The sequence below is a fragment of the Osmerus mordax genome, chromosome 22 (genome assembly GCF_038355195.1).
Source record: "Osmerus mordax isolate fOsmMor3 chromosome 22, fOsmMor3.pri, whole genome shotgun sequence".
Lineage (NCBI taxonomy): Eukaryota > Metazoa > Chordata > Actinopteri > Osmeriformes > Osmeridae > Osmerus > Osmerus mordax.
In genome coordinates this window covers 13,220,029-13,241,926 of record NC_090071.1, presented here as the reverse complement: position 1 = coordinate 13,241,926, position 21,898 = coordinate 13,220,029, and the positions used below count along the sequence as shown (strand labels likewise).

The following is a 21,898-nucleotide window of genomic DNA, read 5'->3' as shown; positions in this document are numbered from 1 at the left end:
GAAACGTGTAATGAGGCAGCTGTTGCGCTCTCTTGTGCCGATGTCATTTTACACATAGTTAAAACCGAGTGCTTGTATGATGTTAACATGCTTGCAATTTTTTGTTTGCGCTGGTCAGATTTTTAAGGATGGCTGCCCTATGCCATCTGATGAGAGAAGAAAATTGCGGTCTTGTAGTCCAGGCAACATTACACCCCAATGGGGCTATTTTTTTCCTTTACTCCTATCAAAATTAAACTTGACACCATGGAACTACCCATGAAAAGTTAAAAAAAATTGTATTACAAGTTTCTTTGAAAATTTATTTGAATATGTAAATTAGCTATACACTAGTCGAATACGCCAAAATAGGCTTAATTTTTTCCTTTACTCCTACCACAATAAAACTTTACATAGTAAAAGTATACATGAAAAGTAACTTTGTTTGTATTACAAGTTTCTTTTGAAATGTATTTGAATATGCACATGAGCTTATTGAATATGTCCTAATTTGCATAGGCAGAAACACCATTCATATGTATGACCAATACAACGGCCCAATCTTCATCCAATCATCCTACTGCCAATGGGTGATGGAAATGCTGCTTTTAGACTGGCCTCTAACCTGAAAACTTCCTGGCTTGGTAGTACCTGCCAGGGGTATAACCCCTGCCGGTATAGTCTTCAGGGTCACGGAGGCACACAAGCCTCCCCACCACGACAAGGTAGCAACAACAGGGGAGGACTTTTTTTGTGTTTTTAATTTTAGTTTTTAAAGTTTTTTTAATGTTTTTTATTTTTTATCCAGCCTGGATCCTCGACCCCTTCTCCGTGGCTCTTGGTTCTGGCACCCCCTATATCAGTTCCTGGTTTGTTCTTTGCTTAGTTCTTCCCCTCTGGGTCATATTCATCTGGTAAATCAGGCAACTGTGAGTTTGTGCAGCTAGTACCACAACATTCTCCGCAAATGGCAGTGCAAGGGAGTCCATGTTTTTTGCATGTGCATCTCTTTGTGCTGCAGTCTTTCTTGCAACTACAGCGGACTACATCTAGTATTTCTGGTGGTGCCGCAGGCTGATCGGTCATTATTGGCATAAATCTCCCATCCAAAACATGCCACCCCCAGTCTTTTGGGTCCATACGTTCACTTGCCCCTTTCCACTCCATCATTTGGTAAAATACCCGAAGACTATGGAACTTTGCAGCTGTTGACGTTGGAGGGAGAGTTTGAGGTTCCACTGGAGATGAGTTCTGAGTTACTTTATCACAGAATCTCCTGTATCTCAGCATATCCAGTGATTCTTCTTTTTTGCCCCCATACAGTGATACTAGAGCTTTTTCACCTGCTGCAATGATGATGCCTTTTCCCACATTTTCCTGTGACTGGCTGAACACCTTAGCTTGTTCGAGAAAGCTAGTGTCATTCTTAACTTTTTTCAGTGCCATATCCTTTCCTATGCCAAATAGACGAGACGTAGAATCACACCCTAAAATGGCATGGATAAAGAGGAGATTGTAACTCCTTTGTCTCCTTTATGCACCCTATCCGTCTGGTTTTTGTTGCTTTCTTTGGTTCTGGTGCCAGAAACAGCTGCTGTGCATTCAGATCAGCATGATGCAACAAGAGTACTAACAAGTCTGTGTCATCACCTACTAAGACTGTGTCTTTTGTTTTGGCAGAGGCAATAGCAGTTTGGACAATGAGCACATCTGCATCGTGCTTTGCATGGTCTGTGATACACCCAGCCCTCTCAAGTTTATCACTGAGATAAACCAAGAACCGTTGTTTGTTTTCCTTATTGTTAAGGAAGTGGTCCTTTTTGGATTGGATGATCATGTCACCAGAGAAGTGTACAGTCACACCGGGAGTAACACCAGTTCGACGCAGTTGAGTGGCGTCTTTTATTGTTGGTTCTTCTTTAAAGCCATCAAAGACTATGACAGTAGCCGTACCATATTTCTGTGTGACATATCTGACATACATTTCAAACACATTGTCATAAGTGGACCCTTGTGTCCATGGTAGACGATGTAGTAATGCACCCCAATCAAGGACATGCTGGACATCACTGCTGGGTTGTCCTTGCTGCTGCTCAATGATTTCCAGAGGACATCGGCAAAAATTGCCTTGTTTGCCTGTAGGGGGAGGTAGGATGATTCAAACAAAGCAGGCGGGTGACCTCAAATTTCTTGTGGACATCTGGATGTGTTTCAGGTAAGGCTGTCATCATTTGCAGGTATACATAGGCTGACTTTGCATATATTCTGTGTCCAGAAGCAGCAAAGTAGGGTAGCATATCATGAACACACTGAAGGTGCAATCTCCAGTTGCCTGTCCTCTCAGCTTTGATGAAGTTTCTCAAAATATCAATCATGTCCACGTACTGCAGCCAAAGCTGTGCTGTCCTCATATGCATTGTTTCCTTCTTGTTGTTGAGTGCACTCTGGATTCTCTCCAAAACCTCAGCAAAACAAAGTTCTTCCATTGGCATATTAGAGGACATGACTCATGTCAGTTGTGACTGTTTCTTGGGTATCGGGAACTTCCTCATCTGGCTCAGTATCAGCAGCAGTTGTCATCTCAACTGGATGTTGTTCTACTGTGTCTTTGGTCGGTAGTGGCACATTGTAATCTTCAGCCAGCAACATGGTGTTAAGTGCGGCATCCACTAGCATGTGACCACGAACTTCCCTGGATACAGCCTTGCCAGACATCATGTGGCACACTGTATTTCCATTATACACCACCTCTAGTAGCTCCTCTAGTCCAGACCCTGCCATTAAATGTCCAATGCTACCCAAAAAGCTAATTTGCATGTGAAATCCCCCAAGCCTGAGGACTATTCACTTGAGTTCATTGTTGCTTGGCTGAGACTGGATAATGGTCAAGGCTTTCCAGAAAAGGGGTTGGTCGAACATCAGAACAGGGGGCACATCATACTGCAGAGCTGGAGTTGCCACAAACCTCAATGTTGAGTATATGCAGGATTCATCACTGGGATCAAGATCAATCATTGGAAGGAATGTTACTGAAGCTCTCTCAGGGTTTTCACCTAGATGCAGCATCTGCATCATACCAGACCATCATGGCCTTTGAGAGTGAAGGAGTAGGGATGTCTTCCACAAAACATCCAGCTGTGATGTTTTGTTATCTGCCAGCAACAGAACCAGTGGCTGATACACAATAGGTTCACGTATAGGAGGAATCTTAAAGTACTGAATGTTTATGCGACCAACCGCAGCAATATCTGCAGCAGTCACTTGGATCTTTGGAACAGGTTTGTTTTGTTGCATTCCTGGTGTAATACAAGCCATTATACCCATTCCATGGAACGTCCCAGTACCATCAATAGTTGCCACATTGAGGTCGACGTTGTCTGCAACATATTGTATATGATGCTCTTCTGTGAATCCAGGGATCTCAGTCCCTTGTGCCACATCTGCATAGGAACAGGCAAAACCATGCTCATGGAGTGTGTTTACCAAAAAGCGTGACGCAAAATGGTGATGCATCTGGACCCCTAGGCTTATTGCTTGCATGATGGACTGTCCGATTGATGCAACCTTTGTATCAATGTTTTTACCAGCAAACATATTCCTCAGTAGAACTTGTAGTGACTCTGGAAGATAGCTTGCAGCAGCTGCAATGTCACTTGAGTCTGGGTAAGAATCGTTTAGGACTTCCATGAATTTGACATCACTTCCAATTAACTTTGCAGCGGTTTTAATTATATTCAGCTTCTCGTCTTCTGGATTATTAGATTTTTGTTGCTTGAGAAATTCACGAAGAATTGAGTGGGCTTTGTCTCGCAATGTGAGCACACATTGATTTTCCAGGCCAGTCATTATTACTCTATCTCCAAAGTGTTCCTTTATTTTAATTTTCATCCACTTTGCACAATATGGTTCACAACCTGTGTCTTGCAAGTACTCTGTCATCTTTACCATAAGGTCTTGAATAGTAATATGTTCATCATCGTATTCTTCTAAAAGGTTTGCCACTTTTAGGAATGCTGTTGTTCTCTCATAATCTTCAGGTCTTCCGACTTTGATTCTTTTGGGTTTGTTGCCATGGTTTGCAGAGAATTGACTCTGAATATTCTTCATATTTAGAAAGTTAGTGTTGCATACGTTGTGGAACATTGCATCGGCTGCATGAAGGTCATGGACAGATGATATTCTCCCCAAAACTGTATCAGACCATTCATCGTTCCTTAAGTGGCAAACCTGCACAATCCTTTCCTGGAAGACTCCTGTTTTTACTGGGTAGATATAAATGTTCTCTCTATACTTTTTGTAATCATCTATTTCAGTTGGCTGTCCACAGAACAAGCAATGCTCTTGAAAATTGAAGTTCTGTTCTGAGCAGAGATTATGTTTGATTTGTGGTTGTTGCAAAGATGGTATTACATTATCACGTACAATATTTTCTGCTTTACAATAGCTGCGGCGGCATTCAATGTGTACTCTATCTCCAGGAATTGTCACTAAGCTACTTCCACGTTGAGCACTGGCACAGTTCACACCATTGCTGCCTTTTGCTCGTAGAACAACCAATGTGTTTTCATCACTGAATGACTCATTACATATTTGACACTTCTCCATTTCTCCCTGTTTATATACATTACACACTGCATAAACAGAAAAGAAAACAGTGTTGTCTAAAAATGAAATTAAGCCCAATAGAATTTGCCAGTGCTAGCAAGCTAACGTTAGTTTGTTTTAGTAGGCTAGGCGATGCTACTTCAAGATGAAAAGTAGTTTTGGCCTTAAGCAAAATGTGTTTACCGTAAAATGTCTAGTTAGAAAGGAGTTGGAAACTTAGAATGTTCCGATTGGATTGATGACAATTAAACATATTTCCTCAACTAGGATTTCTTAGGAATTTTAGTATGTTGTTCTGGACACCTCATGCTGAATTCTTTGGGGTAACCCTTCCTTTTACAGTCCCTTAAGTACTAAGTATTTACGTAGAAAATAAAGGGTATGTTTTGCGTATTATTGGGTATTACTGATTGGTACCAAGGTGGTAAATACTAGGGGTGCAAAACCGAACCGAAAAAAAATTAATTGGTCAACACACAAACCACGGTTCGGTTTTTACATGTAAACCGCGGTTTTTCGGATCTACAAGAAAACACAACGTAACACCCTTTGTCCTTTCCCGGAGAGTAGCTGTCCAATTAAGTGTCAGTATATCAATGACGAGTAACGTACTGGAAGTAACTGGAGAGCAGTGTTTCCAACTTAGCAACACTCTCGCTATATCTGGCGACGTTCCAAACCCTCCTGGCGACTTTTGTCAGAAGTGACTACCGATAAATCTAGCAACTTTTTCCGGTGTTGCTGGAGACTTGCTGGTGACTCTGACAGAAAGTATTTAAACTTATAATTAACATCATAATTATTTTCATGTATACTTTTACTATGTAAAGTTTTATTGTGGTAAGAGTAAAGGAAAAAATTAAGCCTATTTGGGTGTATTTTGGGCATATTCGATTACTGTATAGCTCATTTGCATATTCAAATTCATTTTCAAAGAAACTTGTAATACACAAAATGTTACTTTTCATGGGTAGTTTGTGTCAAGTTTCATTTTGATACGAGTAAAGGAAAAAAAATAGCCCCATTGGGGTGTAATGTTGCCTGGCCTTAATGGCACACATCTCGGATTGATGAGAATTAAACATATTTCCACAACTAGGATTTCTTAGGACTTTTAGTATGTTGTTCTGGACACCTCATAGAAATGATCTATGCTGAAAAAAATTATTTTACAATTACTTCTATTTTTGGCTCCAAAATGAGTTACTTTGCCTGGACTATTGACAGGCAGAAGAAAATTTCGCTTTAAACTAGCTTTTTCCGGTATGAAATGTAAAGTGTCCTGGAATTTGAGTGCAAAAATCGTAAATTTTTTCACTGTTCAAGTGCCTTTCACTTATACTGTTAAACTAGTGCAGTGCCCAAAAAAACATTTGTAATCTGGCAAACAAAGTGGGTCCTTAAGCGTGGGCGGAAGGATACCATATTGGAGTGATCCATGGCTCAATGGCATAGTACAGCTCAACATGGTGGCAAACGTGTTTGTATTAATTTCTCGCGAACCGCTCTTCCACAACTTCACACTCATTACTGCATGTCCCTGGTTCTGAGCAATCTCAACACCCATATAACTAAAATTTTACAGTTTTAAATGTTTCAGCTTCATAATGCCCTTCATGTCCAGAGATAGTCGAGCCTCCCAACCAGGTGCTCCTGCCAACCAGCCTCCTAACTGAGCTGTGCGGCACACCTTTATTTACCATATGACGTGCATCACAATCAATTAACCTGCTCACCTGGTTTTCCCCCTTTAACACCATATTGACATGACACATTTCACACATATACATTATGTCTTTATCACGGACTGCCATAAAATCACTTACAATCACATACATTAGTTTCTTTAAAACAGTGCGCACCCCTGCTCCCCGGATCGCTCTCCGCCCCCGGTGCGCACAATACACATAAATCACTTTCCCCGCCCTGCACCCTGGTTTGCCCCCACCTCACTGGCAGACACGGCAACAGGGAAGGACACCGCCACACCCGCCGAAACTGGTCAGTTCCATGGAATCGGCCGAGAGCCACCGATTTACGTGGCAGACGCATTGCGTTCTGTCACACCCACATCAACACCACACTACCAAAAACACTGGACCCACTCCAGTTTGTTTACTGCCCAAATATACCTATAGATGATGCCATCCCAATAGCATACCACACAGTTTTATCCCATCTGTACAAGAGGAATACCTATGTGAGAATGTCGTTTGTTGACGACAGTTGGACATTCACTGAATTATTCCCTCAAAACTTATTACCAAGCTCTGGGGCCTGGGTCTTAAAACAACAACTTTTGCAACAGGATTCTGGACTTCCTGATGGGCAGGCCCCAGGTGGTGAGGATAGGCAGCAATACCTCCTCCGTACCCCCAGTTGCCTGACAGTACTACCGGTAAACCCCCCTAAAAACAAACATGCACTGCATGCTGCTATCTGCCTCAAATACAATTTGCATTGACTTTTTGGAATCACTTGCACACCTGCAACCGACGCAAGCAAGCACACCCTACAATTTCCCCAGAAATTGTACCCTTTCTAGTTACCCATTACTGTGACACCCAACAACCATCTGTGACAAATTCAAACTACTGACCGAATCTCACTTCTTTACTCTGAGTCTCACCACACACCCTCCCTACCTGGACCAATGGCGGAGATTAAGCGGTGCAGCCAGTGCGGTCACACCAGGGCCTGAGACGTACATGGGCCAGAGAATGTGAAGCCGCGTCTCAGAAGAAAAATAGACAAATTACCAACAAAATAATCTTAATTTAAAGTAGGACATATGGTAAATGATCCTACTGATGGTTTCACCAACAAAATGTTGTTTTCCACTGCATGATATTTTGGTGATTTGAAGACAATAAATCAACTTGCTAAATAAATTATATTATGCAATAGTTTACCAGTGTAGTGCAGCCAATGTTAGCACAAGCAATGCACTACTGTACTTGCGGGACTAGAAGAGGAGGATGATGATACATTGCCAGCAGACATTTTTAGCGGGTCAAGTGAGCCAAGACCAAGTTGTTCCATCATGCCAGAAGAAACTTCTACTAACTACGACTATGCTCGATCTGTCTTTGGAAACCATCGTGCCCAGCTGCTGAGACATTTACTGTAATTGTCATCATAGCCTATACGTTTAACTAGGCTATAAGAATAGTATGCATACTATGAGCCAAGGGCGTAGGTTTGGTCTCAACTTTGGTAGGGACACTGTACTAGGCCTACATCATCTGTACTGGACTTCTGAGCAATGAAATAATTATTTATATTTGGGCATCCCAATTTATAGCACCTTTTTACTACCTACAAGTATAAGTGTGAATGGTAACATTCATGGGTAACATTGTCTAAATATCCCTTCAAAACAGCAATTTAATGCAATCTTTACCAAAATGGACAAATTCAACTTCTCACCTGAACCCCTGATGCTGATTCATCACCAACCTGCTCTACATCTGTAGCTTCAGAGTGCTGTTTTTCCTGCACAGTAATTCATCAATTTAAAACAGACACTAACCATGCTTAGTTGACTGCTGACATTGGTCGAGATTACAGGGATAGCCATATTACTATCCAAGGGATTATATAGGCCTACTTATTACCAGTTAATATCACTTTTAAGTTGCTAGCCTGCTGGTACTAGGCTAAACTAGCACGGTCCCATTATGTGGGTAGGTTAGCTTTATCCTTCTGGCTTCAACAAGAACAATCTACAAAGCACAAAAGGGTCAAAAATATCAATGCTGAGACCAAACGAAATACTAATATGAGGCTTTATTATTTCCTGGCGTATTTAGTAGTTTACCGTGTCAGACTACTGACAGCTCTCTTTCTGCAAGTCAAGATTCACAAAGTGTTTCTGACTGCCACTTCAGCCAATTAAATTACATAATCTCGTCTCGGAGGCTCGAGGGCGCATTGGATAACTTGAAAATGTATTTTTCACTTTTCTGGGCGACAAACAATAATACTAATGAGTTTTGCAAATATATTGTGCAAAATATTTTTTCGGAATCGATCCAAATTACAGCACAAAGGAGTTCGCTAAAATATTGGTGGGGACAATTTTGTCATCTTAAAATATTGGTGGGGACTAGTACCTAGCGTCCCCCCCTAAATCTACGCCCATGCTATGAGCAAAGCTAGTTCAGGCATGGCACTTGGGCAGCGCGTGTCATATCACCCATCGCTGTGTTCTTAACCCAAAGGCTTAGCTTGATAGACGACGCTATAAAGTCGCACACATGCATGCACACCCGTCCTCGCTAACATTAGTGTTCTTCGATTCTGCCATTGCTGGTCGCTTCCCGTTCTGTCTGTTGTGTTGGCCTGTCTGTTGTTCACGTTTCCATGTCTGTCTCTTCTGTCCCGGACAGTGTGTGCATTATGGGGGATCTGGACGAAGGTTTCAAGCTGCTGCCTGATGGTTTTCTGTCCAAGGAGCCCTGCACCGATGGGGTCGGTGAAAACTCGGGGTGCCGAGTCAGGCGTTATCGGCTAATAGCTTACACTTAACCGGATAAATCCTTAACGGCAACTAATCGATTAATGATAATTCATGAACATCCCTAGCGGGGATATGTCCTGTGGAGGAATGAAGTCTATGATGCTAATCCTGTTACGCGCACGCCTAGTGGCAGGGTGAGAGGGAGGTTTATATTCCTTTCTCGGGAGTAACTTTTAAAGATAACACTTTAGGGGCGCGGTGGCCTTGCACATGGTGGTGATTGGAAAGGGGAGTGGGACTGTGTCCTGATTGGGGCCCAGGTAATTAAGGGGAGGGGTTTATCCTTTTTGAACTCCCGGATGGCGGAAAGATGGGGGGAACCTCAGAGTTGTTGTGAGTGAACGTCACCATCGATGCCGACCGGTTGTCCCTGTTTTTCTGTTTCCCCACTGCTGCCGATCTTTCTCTCTTGTGCAAACGCCGTGCTTAATGTACCGAATATATATGTAACCTGATCAACACTACCAACCGCGAGCGAGCTGTTCGCCGAACGGAACAGCGGCTTGGGCTGTCCTGGAGACCGGGGTGGGAGTCTACCTGGCTGGGGTGAGTGTTCCAGTTTCTCCTTCCACTCTTCACTTGTCTGGGCCCGCCGCGGTTAGCTCCAGCATCGGGTCAGTCGACTACTGTCCCCCCCTAGACAACGACGACCGTAACACTAATCCATGCTGCTATTTCATATGTTCTATGTCTCTGTTACACATAAAAAGACAATCAATACTTAAGATATACCAAAATGTGTAATAATAATGATGAACATATATTCCAAACGTATGATTATGCACCAGAATGTGACTGAGAGAGGGCCATTCTCAAGAAAATGTGTCCTTTCGTGAGAAGAGGAATGCAATAAGTCAGCATACCTTCTAAGAATCTGTATTACTGAAGGCAGCGACATTATGATGTCTAAGAACTTTGGCCGAATTGAACGTTGCTGGCGTGTAGCCTACCGTGATATGCTGTGCGATGTGTTTCCCGAGTAACGTATCGAGCTGGACGATTTCCTGGCATGAATGTCTGATGTCTGTTATGCTTGTTTATAAACATCAAGGAGAAGCTTGTGAGATAACCGTGCTGGTTAAGACAGAGCACAGACATGAACCTGTTAACCAAACTGGTTAAGACAGAGAAAAGCTAAAGAGGGAAAAGGAAGAAAAAGAAAAGAAAAGAATCCACGCCTTTTCCTGTTTTACGCTAGTTTGGACAACGCCATCCATATTCTAAAATCGCAGGCGCGCGGCTAGGCAAGCGGACGTGATCGACGCGTCCTGCCTCGTCACCCGTCTCAAAAGCGTCTGTTCAGTGTGCACTGTCATGGTAACAGTTTTCTGTTTGGTTGACATTCGGCTGCCGCAGCAGTCCGCGCATCCAGGGGCGTGTTCAGGGAACAGACATCCCATCCTGCAGAGACTCATTTCAGGGAGGTGGCTTCCCCCCCCGGGACGCAATCCAGACACATGATGTACCCCCTCAACCAGCACGTACTCCCCCAAACCCCCCCGAGACGCATTCAGAACGCGCGATTTGAACCTGTCTCTACCAGAAATGACCATTGGACAGTCTTTCGCTCGCTATAAATACAAAATCGCCAATTTACGGGAGATTGTATAGCATTTGCAGTCAGGGAGCCGCTATTGAAATGCGGGAGACTCCCGGAACTTCTGGGAGACTTGGGATGTCTGAGGGAGTGGCCAGGGGTGGAACTCATAGACACTGCCTACTGGCACTGACGAGCCGTGGGGCCTCCATCTTGGAATGGGCAGCCGCTCCACTCAGTGTGATCTGTTTGGCTGGGGCAATGAGCTGTCAGCGCATTTAATTAATCATACCGAACTGATTTTCACGCGGTTTGCTTTGCTGCAAAGGTCATACATTTAGCTATGATACAGGACATGGTTATTCTTTTCACAAAATACAACCAATAGTATGGTAATGTTAAATCTTACTTGTGAAAAGTAATCCCCCGAGCCCTGAGATTGGCAACTAGGAATTTGCCCTGTGCAAGATGGCGGCCGCATTTCTCGCACCCAGCAGCCAATGCGGCGTCTACTCTTTATTATGTCTATGGTGGCACTGGCCACCACTGAAAAGTGATTGGCCACCACTGGTGCCACCCCTACCACGCAGTCGGCTATTTGCTGACAGTCTTGGCCATATGCATGAATACTGGCCAATGAAAAAACATCTAAAATATGAGGGGCGGGAGTTCAGGCTGAGCGACATGTTCAACAACTACACTGGAGAAGCATGAGAGAAGACGCTGATGATACTAACGTCGATTTTTCCATATGTGTGCTGGGAGATATTCGTAAGGATATAAACATTCAAAAACTAAACATGTGCTAGAAATTTGTATGACGTTATTCAACACCATGCAGCCCCTCACTTTCGGTGTATGGAATACAGTTCGTATTCCAAAAATAGCCTGATGTAAAGTCTCTACAGACTGATTGCTTTGCTAAATAGCATTCTAGCAAGCTCACGAACAACAAAGGAGAAAGTTTGAAAGTGTTTTAAGTATATTGAAAATGGACCATCGTAAATGCAGTGTTCCAGGATGTACTGGGAATGTTGACACTTTTCATAACCTTCCCAAGGAACCAGACACTCGACGGGCATGGCTGATGTTTTTCTATGAGAAGATCCCAGTGAAGTTCGACAATCATTTATTCATTTGCTCGAACCTTTTCACCAAAGACAGTTTCGAATGAAAACCTTGGACAATTTAAAGAAGGATTTGCTAAGCCGCTGTTGCTAAAAAGAGGTGCTGTTCCAACTGTATGCTCATCACAAACGCAAGCTGTAAGTATGATTTTGTCGCAGTAACAGTTAGTAGCCTATTGGCAATGCTAACGTCTCCTGTATCTAGCATAGGTAGAATGCTAAATATGTTTCTAAACACATCAACATACCTTACTAAGCAAATGACTCTAGCTAGAATAGCTGTAGTCGGCATTAGAAGGGAAGCTTCCGAAAAAATAGCCAGAAAACGAATAGCAGTCTAGCCTATTGCTAACGCCTGTCTAGATTATCTATTTGAAAGAACTGGAGAAAGGCAGGTGCTAGATACAGGATACGTTAGCATTGCTAATAACTGTTACCGACAAAATCATACTACAGCTTGCGGTTGTGATGAACATACCTCTTTTCAGCAATAGCTTCATAGCAAATCCTGCTTTACATTGTCCCAGGTCACCGTCCTTGGTGAAATGGTTCACGCAAATGTGTCGAGGGTTGAACTGCACAGGGATCTTCTCCGCTACGGTATAGACAAACATCAGCCATGCCCGTCGAGTCAATGTTAGCTACTGTAGACTCTACTCGAGCTCATCTGCTTTTTATTAATGCTGATTTGCAAGGAATGCAAGAACAGCTAGATAGTGAAAACACCTAGACTGTAGGCATGTAAACTAGTTTAGCTTGCTAACGCAAGAGCATAGGTAGAATGTGTGATGATTTAGCCTAGTTTATTGGCAATGGAGCTAACGTTTTTTGACGTTATTCTGACTGTGTTTCATTCAAATAAATAACCCGTGTTATGTAAATCTACAATTCAAGATGCATGTTTGTCCAGATCTATTTTTCAGCAAGATAGCTAGAGCTAACTGAAGCTGAGTTGAATCACGATAGTTTGTTTGCTAAGCTGTAGTGCTAACGTTACTCGTTAACGTTAACTAACGCCTGGGACACTGGCTGCGAAGCGCCTGGACGCGCAGCGCCACGATCGGCAACGATCGACTACGACTGAGCAAAAGCTGTTCACACCAGACACGCATTTCTCCGCGCCGGTCACCAAGCCTTTCAGCGACTCTGAGCTTTCCTTTACGCTGACATGGTACATAAACATGGCACTGGCTATATCCCAGCATTGATCCTTATCTACGTTGTCCTTGTAAAATTGTTGCTGGGGGTCCTACAACAACTCCCTGTGCTTTTCAACTTCGAGAATTCATTTGATGCTGATTTTAGAAATCGACCTGGGGGTTCTCTCTCGGTAGGCTATGTCTACACGCGTGTGTGTTGTGTGCAACACGTGACAACTTGTTTCTCTCAAACAAACAAAACAACTACGGGCAACTGCTAGCTCAACGGATCAATCCGTTGATTTGCATTCGTTTTCATCAGGGTAACCACATGTAAAAGACGTTCGTTACCAACATTGTGTAATTATAAAGTCTACAACTTTACAAATGTTCACCGTAGTCTACAATTAATGGAGTAAAATCTTAATAACATGTTTTTTTATTCAAATATATCAACTAATATGGTGTATTTCATCATCGTGCAACCGATTTTGCAAGCGTCTCGCGAAAAGATTTGAGCAGCTGCCGAAACGATCGCGGTCCAATTAGATAACATGGGCGCCAAATGAAAAAAGGAAGCGCTTCCAGGCGCGTCGCAGCCGATCGCAGGCAGTGTGTCCTGTTTGCTTCGACAACAGAAGTGGAAACAACTAACGTAATAATTTCAAATGAGGTTATTTAACATTAATATGAGTTCCCCTAGCCTGCCTTTGGTCCCCCAGTGGCTAGAATTTTTGATAGGTGTAAACCAAGGTGAAAATCTCCTCCTTGTCACAAGGAGGAGATTTTCAAACAGAGCAATTGAGCCTTAATTTTCTCAAAGGCGTAGAAGAACACCCAGGGCTTGGTTTACACCTATCAAAAATTCTAGCCACTGGGGGACCAAAGGCAGGCTAGGGGAACTCATATTAATGTTAAATAACCTCCTAAACTGAAGTTTTCATGTCATTTCACCTTTAAGGAACAGTGTGAAATACCCCAAAAACCCAGTCAATCATCCCTTTAAGGTAAATATGGATGGTGATAGGGGCTTGTAATTTGTTTTTCTCCCATGACTAAGCTATACCACTGACCTGGACATTACGCTTAACTGAATGTAAGTGGAGGCCCTTCACCTCAACATCCCACCGCCTCTTCAATTCAGCCTTAATCCTCCTCTCTCCCTTGCGACACATCAATTTCGAGCAACCTCATCAGTAATGTCAACACTTCCATCAACAAATCCCCCTGGGAAGACAACGGCCGTCTAAGTAAAGCATTTTGTGTCCATTGTTACGGAGATAACTTCACATCAAGATAGCAACCAATAGGTCTCAAGGTTTTGTAGAAATTATAAATAAAAAATAAATCTGATATATGTGGGCATCGCAGGTCTGTTATAAACATGACCAAATATTTAGTTTGGACCTGTTGTGGCAGATTCAACACGTGTTAGAGTACGTGCTTATGATCAAGAAATGTGTGTTCTCCTTTTTAGGCAATGTAGTAGAACAGGAGTCTGACGGAAAACGTGGGGAAGTGATGCAGTGAAGGCACTTCTGCAAATATGGTCTGATGATCCTATTGCAGAGATGTTTGGGAAAACACATAAGAATAGCAAGATATTCCAATTCTTCAGTGATAAACTGAAGTGGACCAATGTCTGTTGAAAGTTAAAAAAAACGTAAGCAGCAATACATAAAGGTTCTACGGAAAAGTGGTAGCTCGGTGGACGAAAAATGTTATTCTCATGGTTTGATGACCTGGATATAATCCTTGGTACAAGACCAACGAGCAACCCACAAAACATGGTAGTAACACAATCATAACTATTACAGATAGTATCACCGTACGCTGCTGTTGCTCCATTGTTGTTCGTGACAATGTGATTGACAGGAAGTGATTTGGAGTGTTTGTAATTTGGTTCTTGATCTAGTTACGTGTCTTGTACACGGTTTAGTGCTTTTGTTTTGGTTTTAACGGGCAGGGAAAAAAGGATATGAAAGCGGCCCATTGCATCACGTAGCCATATCTTTGTTAAAAACATAAGGTTAGGAATAGGTGCCACCCTACGTATTAAAGTGTTTGATTAGGTAATTAGGTAAAAAAAAAAGTTTTACCATTCAGTTACCTTTTCCCCAGTGGTGATTATTTTTTGGGTTGTTAATAAATATCTGCATTTTAGTTACGTTTCTTGGCATTTGTGTTGCCTTGCACCCAGGCGATTACTACCAGTATATAGTGTTAGGCCCTTCCTTTACCCTAGACAGGAGGGTCTTAAGTGTGTATGTGTTGCTAACATTTAGACTGACTTTCACTGGGTACACTAACAGTAGTACAGATATACGTTTACCATTTCAGGATAGAACTGGCAGGGATAAACACCTCTGATGGATTTGATGTCATCTGTGACTGTGTCACCGCGAACGACAAGGTGAAATTATACAAATTGTCCAACATCTTTTGAGTGAACTGTGAAAAGAGATAGAAAGAAGAAAACATCACATTATCGTAAATACAATTGTTAACAAACCAAAATTAATTAAGTATAGCAACTACTTCCATAGCTGTGAGACTGCGGTCCTAGTGTTTGCATCCATGTGGGTAATGGATGAGAAAAAAATAAATAAATAAACCACTGCAGAAATTAAGCATTTATTTTTACTGATTGAACAGAATATAAAATACCGAAAATACTATGATACCTAGATGGTTAAAAAACAGTTTTTGTAGCTATTGTTGATAAAGCAAAAGGAGTCAGGTGGCTGAGCGGTTAGGCAATCGGGCTAGTAATCAGAAGGTTGCTGGTTCGATCCCCGGCTCTGCCAAATGACATTGTGTCCTTGGGCAAGGCACTTCACCCTACTTGCCTCGGGGGAATGTCCCTGTACTTACTGTAAGTCGCTCTTGATAAGAGCGTCTGCTGCTAAAATGTAATGTAAAGCAGCCAATTCTGGTTGCACATAGGCAGCGGGCCACTTTCAGAATACAAATATCTTGTACCACTGCTATAATATGCATTGCAAATGTACATGTTGTTGATAGAAATAACAAAGAAGTAATTTCTCCGTTCTTTACAGATTATTAAAGTGCAGATTGTAAACTTTCAAATGACATGTCATAAATTGAAATGTTGCATTTTTGAATGTTGAAGGTGTAATAGAATTTTTGAATGTATGTCAAATGAATGTGTTTTAAATGTGGATCCTTGATAAAGAAACATGCTGGAACAACTTATGTTGTTTGCAGGAAGGGGAGATAATGAAGTTGAGTTTTGAAGAGTTTGTAAAGTGTTAGGAACTGTTGGGGGATTGTTTATGGTAGGACAGATGGCTATCTGTAATAACTCTTTCTGAGGGTGATGACCAAGCCCAAACAAAATCTGCAGATTTTTTTCACATTTTCATTTTTTCCACTCTCTACGTCACCTTGGTTTTAATGATATTTGACATGATACAAAAGTAAATATCAGTTGGTGCCTATTTCAAATTGTAGTAGCAGTAACCCCCAACAGAATGCTTTTCATCACAGGATGATGATGATTAAGAGGATGAAGAGAAATTGACTACTGCCGCAGAGATGGATGCAGAGATGCCAAAGTATGGTAGCTACTGGTAGTTCTCTTAGTACTTTTATTTACAGGCTTGTGTGGAATTTTCAGCTACACTGAAATTATGAGAATAATGAATAGAAAATGATTTGCACATACTGATCCTATTGAACCGAGCAAAGATGTTGTACACAGTGAGATGTTCATTTAATGAAAAAAGTCCGCTATGAAGAAAAGAAAAAAGCTGTGTTCATCCCGCGTGCAATGCATGTCAGCGAATATGTTCTCAATAGTATGTTTCAAGTAGGCTACAGTCGAACCCTCGTTCTGTTTTGATCAATAGTAATCGAGTTGATAAGCGTGTCTTCTTGTCTGATCAATATGCAACTGTGAGGTGCGCGAATGGACAGTGGCCACTAAACTGTCGTTCCGCTGCGAGGGCCAGCCCGACGTGCACGAATACACCTGTACAAATGCAAATGAAATTTCCACTCAAAATGCTGACAAAAGTTTGATTTACAATTTCCAACGCAGCCTCCATTGGTATAGGCTGCAAGGTGAACCACGAAAAGTCTTTTAGAAAATGATTCCTGCTCCACAGTCTGGCATCTACACAATATTTAGCTAATAAAAAAGAACGATTCGTGCTAAGCTACCAAAAAAAAGTTAGTCGCTGAAATTCCAGTCGATTATCGTTGCGTCTATGTTTTATGCAGAACTAGTTTCTTCAGAGCGTAATAGAATTTTGATGGCACGGTTCGACACGTGATCGTTCTACACCAATAAGGTAGCTGCTTTTTGTCAACATGGATGGATATGTTTGGCAAATAGAGGATGGGACCTTGCACGTAACAGAAATTCGGCCCCTGACAGTGTTTTGCATGTGATACACTGCGGCTGCAAAAGTGCGTGTGAGACAGGCAGATGTTCATGTTTTTCTGCAGGACTGTGTTGCACAGACTTATGTCGTTGTTGTAATTGTGCCAACACAAAATAAACTGAGGAACTAGGAGATAACTGTCCTGACACTGACAGTGAGGACTGAGTGTCCTTAATCTGTTATTCCTTATTCTGTTTTGTACAGTTTTATATAGGCTATCATATTTCATATTTTTTATTACGATTGTTTTTATGGTTGATCAGTGTTTTCATTTGTGGAAGAATGAATTAATGAATGTTACAACAACGACATAAGTCTGTCTCCCCCCCCCCCCCCCAGGTTAATGTAATAGCCTAGTTTAATAACTAACGTAATATTGCACAGATTTCCCCTAAAGCAATAAGGTTAGGCTACTTAGAGACCTTCCACTCATAAAGTATGTTCTAAATGGCATAAATGCTGCCAATTATTAATTGACGTATTAATAATTGACGTTGGTCAGTAGCCTATCGATTAAGGTACTCGAAAGCATGTACACTGTCTGCTTCATTTGAGCTTGAGAGGCTAAGCATTCTGTAGCAAATAATAACAATAAACCCACTATTTATTAATTAAAACTACTTCTGCATAGCAATGCACCGAAAATACAAACGTAAGCAAAGGCAGCAATCGCTATCGAATCAACAGACGTGCAATTTAGCTAGCAGGGGAATAATACAGATCACCAGTTAACTTAATTTAAATGAGCAAAAATATAGACTAATACAATAACAGGCTTAAATTAACTGACAAGTTAGCTATACGACTTCTCAAAGACGCACAATCTCAACTGCGGTGTGAAGCGCGTATCCATGCTATTCTCCGCACTCTAACAATCACATAGACGTCCTAAAATTTTGTACAGCCCTATTTCTGATACCATGGCGGCAGAACTGTAGTCGTGGTGGGCCGCCACGGCAAAATAAACATAGGAAACACTAACGTGCATGGTCCCATCCTCTATTTGACAACCATATCCATCCATGTTGACAAAAAGCAGCTACCTTATTGGTGTAGAAGGATCACGTGTCGAACCGTGCCACCAAAATCCTATTACGCTCTGAAGAAACTAGTTCTGCATAAAACATAGACGCATCGACAATCGACTGGAATTTCAGCAACAAACTTTTTTTTGGTAGCTTAGCAGGACTCGTTCTTTTTTATGAGCTAAAGATTGTGTAGATGCCAGACTGTGGAGCGGGTTGAAACGATAACAGGTCACCGATCACCTTACGGCCTAGTATTTTTAACCAGGAATGATAATATAAAGTGCAGTGTTTCCTCTATGGCTAAATTTCTGCCACCACGGTATCAGAAATCAGGCTGTACAAAATCTTTGGCCGTCTATCAGCAGTGATTGTTACAGTGCGTGTCCACTGCAGCGACGCGATGCGAGCGACAACATGTTTTCCATTCATTTTCAATGGAGCCAGGCGAATCGCTTGCGTGGTGCATTGTGGGTAGCGACGCGACCGAGTTTAGATTTTCTCAACTTTATGCAAATGAGGAGCGATTTTCGCTAGCGATGGCCAATCGGAGTGTTTTCTTGTTTCTCGTAACGTAGCAACCATGGTAAACATTTCTAGCTTTTCTAGGTTTCAAGGTGGAGGAGAAACTAATCGTTTGTGTGGCTGCTTACTGTACGATACATAGCTGTATTCGTACAGAAATGTTAATACAAAAAAAACGATGCATGGCGCAAGGTTGCCGAAGTTGTTGGTGCTTGTACTTTCAAATTCAGTCTCGTCACATTACGTAACTTCGCTGGGATATCGCTGAAAGAGACTTTCCTCACAAATGTCGAGAAAAAAAAGGGCAACAGCTTCTGGACTTCATGAGAACCATTTGTGCAGACAAGAGCAAAAGAGTTCTTCAGCCTGTCACAAAGATGGAAATTCTGAGAGGACCGTTGGAGGGCTGCTCAGAAGATATGGTGCTCCTTCTTCTCTCCTACTTTGGTGAAAAAGAGGAGAACCTCTTCCACTATGTTGAACAAACATGTCTGGCAAAAGAAGTACAAGTGGAAAGCTTGCCTGTGACACCATGCATGTATGTGGTAAGTGTTGATAATCAGTTTCACTAAGCTAATGTTAGGAAGTATTACATGAAAACTGTCATGCATTGTCATGTTTCGAAGTGCTGCTTCAAAGCCTAGCAATTTTGGTAAGACTTCTGGATGGTAATGGCTGGTCTGCTATTCAACCTATCTGTTCTTTGCAGGAACATCTTGCTATGCCTCAAGACAGTTTATGCTGAGTGTAGATGGTAAGGTTGTGAATGACCACATCCCCAAAAGTTGAGACAAAGAAGAACAAGAAGCAGCTGTCGGTGAACCTAAGAGTCCTCACCCTCATCACAGATCTCGCTGACCAGGATTGGAGAGGGACATAAGGGTTAAAGATGGACCTATACAACTGAACTGTTAAGTCTGACCTCCAGCTGTATGAAACGGTGTACACAGGGGGTGCAACTAATCATAATTTTCAGTATTCTTTCTTTCCGGTCGACTTAAGGGTTAAAATAAGCAGCTTTTAGTTATGTTAAATTTATGTGAACTGGCTCACTGTGCATTTTGTGTGGAATTGTTAATGCCTATTGATTACATGAGCAATAAGCAGCAATTGTGGGTATTTTTTGCAATTTTTGTTTGAGGCTGTACTTTCAGTTAGGTCAGTAAGGGGCTTGCAAACACACAGAATATGTGCTTTAAAGTTGTTTAAACTACTTAACCTTTGTGCTGCTGCCTTCGGATCACAATGACCCATTGTGCTGTGACAACTTTACCCAATACAAAAACAAATAAAAAGCATTTTCTGGGAGACAGCCCGGGAGACAGCCCGACGGTTAAAAGAAAATACTTTTTGTTGTATGAGGTAAAGTTGTCGCAACACGTGGGGGGGGGGGTCACAATGACCCAAAGGGTTAAAAAATAAATTATAATAATAATGTTGACAGGGTCTGGTGAAAAGGTGCCATTGTCGGCATTCAGAATGTTGTTGCTTGTTCAGCTACACTTTTTTTTCCACAGAAAGTTAAAAAACTGAGAAATGGCCTTACCCTACAAAGGCACCTTTTTACTAGACCATGTAGGTACTCAAGACGAATCTGCCGATTCACTACTTGGTGATTAGGAGGGGGATGGGATATCACACTTAATACACTGACACACACAGCCTACATATGAAACCTTACAGCTATTATAGGTTAATCAACTTCTTTGGGAATTTCACTAGAAAGGTAGCTTACTAACTGGAGTTGGGACATAGGGGTAGTGTTTGCTTCTGTTATGACAATGTTCACTGTCTATTATTAGTCATTCTAATTGTAGGCATAGTAGATAGGCCACCTACTTGATTTATCAACAAAAAAATGTGTTTGCACACAATGCGCTACTGCCCATCTGGGGCAGCAGCTCCAGCAGGGGGCCCCAAACTTCCCCATCCCGAGCCACATTAACCAGCTCTGACTGGGGGACCTTGAGGCATTCCCAGGCCAGTAAGGAGATATAACCTCTCCACCTAGTCCTGGGTCTTCCCCGATGCCTCCTCCCAGCTGGACGTGCCTGGAGCCCAGGGGGCATCCTTACCAGATGTCCAAACCACCTCAACTGGTTCCTTTCGACGCAAAGGAGCAGCGGCTCTACTCCGAGCTCCTCAGGGAGAAGCCAGCCATCCTCCTGAGGAAACCCATTACGGCCCCTTACACTCGCGACCTAGTTCTTTCGGTCATGACCCAGCGTTCATGACCATAGGTGAGGGTAGGAACAAAAGTTGGCCGGTAGATCGAGCCGGAAGGCAAAGCTCTCTTTTTTTGTGACAACGTTGCGATAGAACGAATGCAATACCACCCCCGCTGCCCTGATTCTCCAGCTAACCATTGTCCCCTCACTCGTGAACAAGACCCCGAGGTACTTGAACTCCTTCACTTGGGGTAAGAACTCATTCTCTACCCGGAGTAAGCACTCCTTCGGATTCCTGCTGATAACCAAGGCCTCAGATTTAGAGGTGCTAATCCTCATCCCAGCCGCTTCACACTTGACTGCGAAATTATCCAGTGAGTGCTGAAGGTCACGGACCGATGATGAAAGGAAGACAACATCATCTGCAAAAAACAGAGATGAAATCCCCAGCCCACCGAAACGAACCGCACCCCTCCCCTACCCTGACGACGCCTCGATATCTTGTCCATGAATATCACAAACAGGATTGGTGACAAAGCGCAGACCTGGTGGAGGCCAACCCCCACATGGAACAAACTCGAATTTGTGCCGAGAACCCGGACACAGATTTCGCTTTGGATGTACAGGGATTGGATCGCCCTAAAGGGATGCCCTTACCCCGTACTCCTTACCAGTGAGGCTGAGAAGAGTGGTCCCCCTTTTTAAAGAGGGGAACCACCACCCCGTTCCCCGTGCCACTCATTAGGCACTGTCCCAGACTTCCATGCAATGTTGAAGAGGCTTGTCATCCACGACACCCCCTCCACATCCATTTCTGGTCAGATCTCATCAATTCCCAGGGGCTGTTTTTCCATTTATATTA

The 21,898-nt window shown here is 42.5% G+C and overlaps 1 protein-coding gene across 1 annotated transcript in view; it reads right to left on the bottom strand.

The window, feature by feature from the left end:
* hikeshi (heat shock protein nuclear import factor hikeshi) overlaps nt 1-21,898 on the bottom strand; it is a 54,173-nt gene that overhangs the window by 4,570 nt on the left and 27,705 nt on the right. The window contains exon 4 of the mRNA XM_067260833.1: nt 15,242-15,360. Coding sequence (XP_067116934.1) covers nt 15,242-15,360 — 119 coding nt within the window. The remainder of the gene's footprint in view (nt 1-15,241; nt 15,361-21,898) is intronic.